We start from the raw sequence: 9,396 nt of genomic DNA on the forward strand, positions 1-9,396 counted from the left end.
ACTTAAATAGCATTAAATTTAATAATAGTATTTCATAGTTAATAATAAAAATACATAATTAAGATGATTAAACAGCAAAATATTCAACAAAAGTTAAACGATCAGCTTTTTTTTTAGATCATAAATCACTGTTTTTTCTGTATTGTCATTTTTTTAGTGTTATTTTTTGTCACTGCAACACAAAATTAGACATGTTATTGTCATAAATCTCATTTCTGACCTGTGAAACTGCATCTGGATACTGTACTGTTGGACTAATGATTGTAAAACTACTTTATAAATGCTGATAAAGTGCCTTAAAACGTCAGAAAGAGTCAAGAAATTATGGATTTATTATGAATATTTATTCTGTGCCTTACTGTAACTGATAGTCAGTTTGCAAATCTGTCAGAAGAGTTACTGAAAAGGTGACTTTTATATTTATAGCTAATTTTTTGTTCAAAATAAAAGCCCTGAGCTGCACTGAACACTGTTCTTCAGTATCACCGTGCCTTTATTATGGTTCATTAATCCCATTGAGCTGGATTTGTTGCTGTTTTTCCTACTTAATGTTAATGTATGTAAATTAACTTTTTTTTATTTAATATTTATTACAGAAACAAAAGCTAAAGCTTATCAAAACAGGATGCAAACATCAGGAAAGACCTTTATAGTGTTATTTATTTTCATTGACACGTAAAATTAGATTTTTTCAATGTTGATAATTTATGCTGTGAAAAGGTTAATGGCAAAATGAATTTACAGCATGATGTATAACAATAAATGAAGTTATAATAAGGTTTTCTATGTTATTATTAGCATTAATAATGAACATATTTAATATGAAGCGCAGAAAGAAAATCAGACATGATGCATTATTTGGAAAATATCAGTAAATATCCTTTATGGTGTCATTTCTGTCATAACAACATATAATTTTGATAATTTATGCTGTAAAAAGGTGAAAATCTGTTTGCAAATCTGTCAGAAGAGTTACTGAAAAGGTGACTTATATTTATAGCTAATTTTCTTTTCAAAATAAAAGCCCTGAGCTGCACTGAACACTGTTCTTCAGTATTAACTTGCCTTTATTATGGTTCATTAATGCCATTGAGCTGGATTTGTTGCTGTCTTTGCTACTTAATATGTTAATGTATGTAAATGAACCACTGAATATTCATCACAGAAATATGTGCTGTAACATAATTAATATGCAAGTATTTGTGTATTAAACAACACGATGCAGTACGTTTTATGTTCGCATTAAATTAATTTGTTCGAATAAAGTTGTCATCATGTATGCCATTATTTATTTTAAAAAGTGCAGATAGAGTGCATTAAAACGCCAGATAGAATCAAGAAATGATGGATTTAATATGAATATTTATTCTGTGCTTTACTGTAACTGTGTCTGTTTTGTTCAGTTTTCAAATCTGTCAAAAGAGTTACTGACTAGGTGACTTCTATGTTTCTTACTACATTTTTCAAAATAAAAGCCCTGAGCTGCACTGTTTTCAGTGTTAATGTGCCTTTATTATGGTTCATTAATGACACATTAATGTCACTGAGCTGCATTTGTTGCTGTCTTTGTTGCTTAATATGAGGTTTATGTATTTTAATTAAGCAATGAATATTCATAAGGGAATTACTGCAGAAACGTGCTGCTGCATAGTTAATGTTGTGTATTAAACAACACAACTTTTTGTTTGCATTAAATTGATTTGTTTGAATGAATGTTTTTGTCATCATGTATGTCATTATTTACATGAAATTATATTTGCAATTGACTAGCGTCACATGAAACATTTGATCAAATGTATGACAGGTCTGATTTCTTTATATATATATATATATATATTGTGTGTGTGTGTGTGTGTTATATTTGTGGCTCCTTTTTTTGTAAAACTATTATTGATTCATGGCAGGTTTATTATAATGAATTAAAAGTTGCATCATTTTGTTAAAATAAATATTAGGTCAAATAAAATATTCTGAAACCATAATTATATTTTATCTCAATTTTTATAATTTTATCTAAAAAAATATTTAATGTACTCAAAAAAGTATAACTGCATCGATTGTATTATTAAATTATTTTTTAAATCATTTTTAAAAGTCATGTCATAAATGAGAAACTAAACTTTATTTTTTAATGTTTTGTTCCTTCAAAGATTTATATATATATATATATACTTTGTACAATTCTGATCAACTGAAATTAAATTGTTACAGAGAATACATATTTAAGTAAATGATTCTGATTTTTATTTCATTTATATGCACTACAATTGCTAAGGGGTACCACAATAAAAATGTACAAAAACCTCTTTAAAGCAAAACTAATTCAAACTATTAATCATGAGTACAAAGATAGTTCAGTGATTCAAAAAAATAAAGCATGAACCCTGCAGTCTGTATGATAAGACATTCAATTATTTTATTAAAAATATATACTGTATGTTTTGCATTAAAACTTAAAAATTACACAATAAAAAAAGAATATACATGCCTTGTATCAGCGGCTCAGGCTGGTAGTGGTGGTGTAATGTTGTGGGGGAGATTTTCTTTGGGCTCAGTACTAATTGAGCATGGTGTCAACGCCACAGCCTACCTGAGTATTGCTGACCATGTCCATCCCTTTATGAGCACAGTGTCTCCATCTTCTGATGGCTACTTCCAGCAGGATAACACACCATGTCATAAAGCTCAATCATCTCAGACTGGTTTCTTGAACATGACGATGAGTTCACTGTACTCAAATGGCCTCCACAGTCAGCAGAGCTCAATCCAATAGAGCACTTTTAGGATGTGGTGGAACGGGAGATTGGCATCATGGATGTGCAGCCGACAAATCTGCAGCAACTGTGTGATGCTATCATGACAATATGGAGCAAAATCTCTATGGAATATTTCCAGTGCCTTTTTGAATCTCTGCCAGGTAGGATTAAGGTAGTTCTGAAGGCAAAATCCCAACAAACACATTTACGTTGTAGCGATGTCTGCACAACGTTGTATTTTTTTAAAGGCAACGTTGCCGCTTACGTGTTCGCTACATTGTCACAACGTAGAAATGTAAGACGTGAGAAGGCTGTAGCAACGTTGTCGTGCGACATTCAGCAACCGCGAGGCGGCGTTATTACTACTTGTATTAATATTTTTTGTGGCAGTTTATCAATACTGCCTAGAATACAGGATTAAGCAGCAATTATTTTCCAGTATTGCTCAATATGAAATATTGTTCAATTATTTTTCCTAGTTAATTTAACAACTGCATGTGTAAACTTTGAAGTGAAAAATGTCACACAAATGAATAAAATCAAACTTTTTTATTATATATTTGCAACATTTGATACATACAGTACACATCGAATTATAAACAAACAGTATAAAATAAAGTTTAGATTATATTAAATAATTAAATATTTAATTAAATTCAAAGGGTAGGCTAAATTAAAATGTTAATTGAGAAGGTAAACAAACAAGAGAACTAAAAAAGATAGCATTAAAATATATATACATTTTTTAAAATAAATTAATAAATTAATTAAATGTAAATATATTAAAATGCAGATACTACATTGAAGCTCTGGCCTGGAGAATACAGCAGGCTGGGGAGTGCAGTTGAATACCAGGCGTAGTTGTTGGAATGGAGAAAGCAGTCAGAGAAAGAAACAAATCCAACAGAGAATCCAGTTTCAGAGATGGATCCCCAGCAGCCACAGGTCAAAAAGGCAGTGAACAAGAAAGGACAGATCAGAGCTTGACACAACGGGACTACACAGAAAATGACTACTGACTAGCAAGTTTATATTGAAGCTTCAGACATTTAGTCATTAATTATGTAAGTCTATATTTTATTGCTTTAATAATAAATATCATATACAAAAAATTATTATAATTAATTGAATATATAGGGATACAGGTAAAGCAGGTTTTAGTTAAAAAAAAGTTAGTCAATTTCTGAATACTTACTTAAAATTATGAGAAGAGGTCCATTGAACCGTCTTGAAGTTGTGGCGTTGCTCGCTGTAAAATGGAATGTTAAACTTAGTGTAATTGTAATAGCATGGGTCCAAAATAATAAAGTAATTAAAAAAATGTCCCACTTGTTTTTTTAGCAGGGATAAATTTACTGTTTATTACAAAGATTGATTTGTACTTTAATACTGAGAAAAATACAATCAAAACATACAAAATTATACATCATTAAATTCCCTAAATTAATAAACACACAAATGTTTTTGAAAAATCACTTATAATACATTGACAAAATTCTTACGTTAGCTTTTCTTCTAACAAGACCTGGAGCATGTTTAAGTGTCTCTGCAATTTGGCTTTCAGCATCCATGCTGGTAGTCCCAGGTTGTGATTTCATTATTGCTCCTATATTATTTACAAGTAACATTTTTAGAGATATACAATACTGTACATGTGAAAAACAAGGTACTAATCTCCTTTAAAAGTATTTGTCTTAACCCTATGTCCTTCACACTGAACATCCATATTTGGTGTGCTGCAGAAATCTAAAAAATATTATTAAAAACATTGTTTTATTAACATCAGTTATTAGATGGCTTTCAGCTTGTAGAAATAAAAAACATATTAAAAAATAAATAATAAAATAAAGAAACATTAAATCATTGCCTAAATGTTGTGGCATCATTGAACAGGTACTATCTGTATACGAAGCTGATCTAGCAACTCTGGCCTCCTCTGGCAATTCTGGATTAATGACACAATGACCTTGCAATTACTTAGAATATATACTTATATAGTGTCAATTTGCTTGTCTAAATTTGCTTATCTATAATAACTTGTTATTTAATCTATTATCCTTACTATAAAATCCAGCTCTTGGAAATCTGTCACGTCCCTCACATGTCCATGAAGGCTCAGATTCTGAAAATAATGTACAGAATCACATTGTTAATGATAACACTGTCATAGACAAATGGCCAGAATGTTTGTGTAGAATAGTGGTATGAACATTACACACACCATATCACAGATTATAACATAATAAACATCTACAGCTTTATAAATCATTGACTTTTACCTGTACTTTTTATTAAGTTTCTTCTTTTTTCTATTCTTTTTGGGGGGGATGGCAGTGTTGGTTTTTTTGCTTGTGGTATATTGTTGATATCACCTAAACATCAATTTTATTCAATGTAATTATGTGTAATTTAATTATTTTTTTACCTGGAAAAATGAAAAATAAATTCATATACGTACTGTCTTCTATATCGGTGATGTCACTATCTGACTCTAAAAGCCGTAAAGGTGGTCTCTTTAGCCTGGTTTGCTTTTTTCCAGAGATGGAAGCATCAGAAAGTTCAGGGCATGACGTATTTTGAGCTTTAATCATGAGCTTTTGTGCTGTAATGTAGTCAACTAAAGAAAAAAAAAACATTATTGGGAACAAAAGGTAAAATATTTATAAAGCATTATGAAGAAAAAAAAATACTGAGTAAAATGATCATTGTAAAAATGATTGATAATTACTGAAAATGGATAAGAATTCAAATTTCAGCTATTAGTGTTACTGCCTTTATCTCCGATCCTCATTAATATAAAACAGACAATACAATTTATTGACATACCTGATGATTTGAAAACTCTATGGACTTGCAATCTGATCCATCTGATTTTATCAGGTAAGGACCTTTTTCTCACAAGAGATTGTGCATTGTTGGGTGGCCAATAACAATAGATGTCCTGGGAAAGTATTAATATAAATATTAATACAGCTACCAACATGCAATACAAAGTACCTTATATTTACAGACCACTGCAAACATCACACCTGCTGTTTATCTATTTTGGTACTTAAATTAGAAGTTAATTAGCACTCTTTTTGGTATTTACTTTTCTCTAAATACAAGATGTGCATGACGTGTGTTTACAATTATAAACATATTTTCCACATTATGGACATACTGCGTTTTAGTTAACATAATTGCATTTAATACGGTGGTATAGTAGAGTAGTATACTCCTTACCTCATCTAATTCTTCTTTCCATACATCTGGAATTACAGCAACACTGTGGTCTGAGGTAAATTCAACAACTGAAAACATTCTGAAAGACAAGTTACTTGAGTCATTTGAAAACAACAGTAAGTGGTTAAACAATAGAGTTTAATGCAACTTACACATAATTAAAATCCACAAATTATCAATAGGAGAATTTGCTGATGATGTGTAGTCATGATTGTGAAGGAGAGCTCTTTAGTCATGATTATAAAGGAGAACTGATTAGCCATGTTTGTGAAGGAGAGTCAGGTAGACCACCCTTTGCTCCTGGTCAATCTTTATTGCTCTTTTACTCTGACTGACTTTTTCTTTTGGGATCATTTGTTGAAGAGTGTTCTTTTGGCAAAAATATGCTCCAATTATTGATGATTCACAGGGCACCGTAAACAGGGGAGATGGATGGAGAAAAATTCTACACAGGTATTCATCCTTATTTTTATCAATGACCTCACAACATTTGCCATCTTCCAAAATAATGCAGTTGTCTGGTTGTCTAAAAGAAATGACATTGCCTCTTTGAACACTTTGTAAGGTTGTATCATCTTGGACTTCTTTGATCCTTTTCACAATTTGCACAAGAGGGCTCTTTCCTGAGCGCACCATTCTCTTCAACTTCTGCATGTGATTCTCAAACGGAAAAGCACTGCATTCATCCAGACAACCATAAGTCTTTGCATCAGATGCAAGGTGAAGCATTGAATGCACATTGTACACCAAGAATGATGATCCATACAGCTCTCTGCCCCTAGCTACAAAGTACTGTAGCAATTTGTGTGCATATGAAACATGTTGACTGACCAAGGAGGGGCAGAGTAAGATGGAAATAGCAACACTAAATGTCAGGAAGTGTTCATAAAGGTCTTGCCGCAGAATCCCTGATAAAACCAACTTTCCAGTGTAAACTAGGAACTGTCTAAGCTCTGTTGCTTTCCACCTTTCCAGGTGTCTCAAACTTCGTGGTTTTCGAGCAAAGCATGAAGGAATGCATTTTTGTAGATTGATAAGTCTTGCACTCACCACCTCTACTTGACCAGCAGACATCTTTGTCTGTATGCTCCGTCCTTTTTCTCCTCTTGACCAAATTGTTAACAATTTTTTCATAACACCAAGACATGCCTGGTGCATATAATCAATTGGAAACTGGCCAATCATATCAATAGGTAACTCAGCAAATGGTGTTGTTCCATTATGGTGTTCTGGTTGTTTTTGAACTCGAAATGAACAATCTGTTCTTAATTCAAAAGCATCAACTTCTTGATATGTCATCCTTTTTTCCCAGAATCCCTTTTGCTCACATCTATCACAACCATAATAAGCAGAAAATTGCTTGATGCTTTTTACCATTGCTTTAGCTGGTGCATCACATACAATACATCTCAGCTTAACTTGAATGAGATTTCCATCAAAAGTTAGACTACTTTCAAACAATTGTTTGAGTTCTGTTACAGCATCTTCCAGAAATTTAAGATCTAGAGGTCTTTGGGGTCCCAACGTCAGTGTTACAGGAAATACAGTCACTGGTTCAAGATGGATACAGCACAACACAGGCCATAGTGATAATGATGTACTTTTAAAAAGTGGAAGTCCATCAACGTTGAATGAAATCTCAAGAACATGTATTGTGGAAGTAATCTCAGAAGGATATCTTTTTAATGCTTTCTTAATTTGTTCAGCCAATGACAGATGTATGTACTGCATTCCAGATTTAATCTGAACATCAACTGCTCGCTCTGTCTTCAAAAGTGTGCGTGCTGTCATGGGCAATGTGTGATGCCCCTGTGAACGTAATACTTTTAGGAGGTCGTCCATAGCACACTGCCGAATATGGTGTTTGTTGGTCCATGCAATGAGGTCATCTGTCAAAGTATTTGTTTCAACATCTTCTTCGGAAAGTGACAAATACATGTCATGATCAGAAGAGAAATCAGTCCTTTCATCTGTCCTGAGCGTGTCCTCTTCGTTTAAGGATACATTTTCACTCTCTCTTGAAAAAGAAACTGTGCTGCACTCTGAAATTGATATTGATGAATACTGCTGTACATAGTTTTGAGGTTTAGAACTAATGTATTCATCATTTACATAAGTTTGTGATTTTTGTTGACTACTTGAAAGAATATTGTTGGCTTTTCTCCAGTGTCTTATATATTCCCTCCTAGCAACTCGTCTTTTGTTTTCCATTCTTAAACAAACAAACAAACAAAAAATCATGTAATTTTACTAGACACACATTACTTTTTTAGATTTAAAAAAATTAAAAATAGCCTGAAAAAAGTGTATTTTAAATTCAAACATTTAAATCAAAAGGGCAATTTAGACTAGCAGATCTTTTAATTAATTTTAATATTAGCATTTTAACATCAACTTATATAATTTAAGATTTTACTTTTTTTTACTTTTATATACTGATGTTAATTAAACTGACAATTCTGTCACTATTTAGCCTCATCCTTTACTTATTACAAACTTACTTGGCTTTTTTTCTGTTAAACGAAAAAGATTTATTGAATAAAACTGTAAAACTGTAACTATTGACTTCCATGGTACTTTTTGTACTATGGAAGCAGGTTACAGTTTTCAGATTTTTTCTTTCAAAGACTGTCTTTAGTGTTCAACAGAATAAAGAAACATAAAGGTTTGGAATCACTTGAAGGGTACATAATTCGTGAGAACATTTTCATTTTTGAGTGACCTGTCTCTTTAACGGACGCAAGGTGGAGTTTTGTATATTTACGTTAAGTCTGCTCGTTTTGTAAACGGTGGGTCAGCTGTGATCGTGTGACCTACTTGAAGTACTCGTAACTGACTGATCACGATGAATATGGAAAAAAAACGGAACTTTAAAAGACATTATCCTTTCGACTATAAAGACAAGGAGTAGGTAAAGTATCATGAAATGTTTTATCCAGAGATTTAACAACGGTTTTAATGTTGTCGCTGTCCGTGCACGGAGTGCTGAAAATGTTAACTCATGATACTCGCTCGTATTCATATATATGTGTGTGTCTTATTATTTCAATGTAATGTTGGAACAGATTTTTGCCTCATTGAAACGGAAAGTGTTGGTTTGTTGTAATATTCACATATCTTAAGATTTAGCAATACTCACGTCTCCTCGGTCGTTGATGAATGAAACGACCAACGGTCTGTTAAAATTTAAACTGGTTCAGTGATGACGAGTAATTACAATGTTGTACAGCGGTCGCCCACACCACTTAAAGCAGCGCTCTCATGTGATGTTTAAATGGCAACATTATGACATCGTTGTAACAACCTTCAGCAACAACGCTGAATCCTCAACCTTTTTGCAAGGTTGGTGCAACGTTGTAGGAAGGTCGCTACGTTGAGGCAACGTTGTGTGTTTGTTGGGATGGGGTCCAACCTG

The 9,396-nt window shown here is 32.5% G+C and overlaps 1 protein-coding gene across 1 annotated transcript; it reads right to left on the minus strand.

The window, feature by feature from the left end:
• Window positions 1-3,293: 3,293 nt before the first annotated feature.
• On the minus strand, window positions 3,294-9,142 carry LOC137487859 (uncharacterized). Its single transcript, XM_073925603.1, has 8 exons — window positions 5,982-9,142; window positions 5,583-5,697; window positions 5,215-5,373; window positions 5,036-5,128; window positions 4,819-4,878; window positions 4,259-4,362; window positions 3,952-4,005; window positions 3,294-3,587 (listed from the first exon to the last, which is right to left on the minus strand). Exons 1-7 carry the CDS (start codon window positions 6,057-6,059, stop codon window positions 3,958-3,960), a joined length of 657 nt encoding a protein of 218 aa, XP_073781704.1. The 5' UTR covers window positions 6,060-9,142; the 3' UTR covers window positions 3,294-3,587; window positions 3,952-3,957.
• Window positions 9,143-9,396: the final 254 nt, after the last annotated feature.

The sequence above is a fragment of the Danio rerio genome, chromosome 16 (genome assembly GCF_049306965.1).
Source record: "Danio rerio strain Tuebingen ecotype United States chromosome 16, GRCz12tu, whole genome shotgun sequence".
NCBI lineage: Eukaryota > Metazoa > Chordata > Actinopteri > Cypriniformes > Danionidae > Danio > Danio rerio.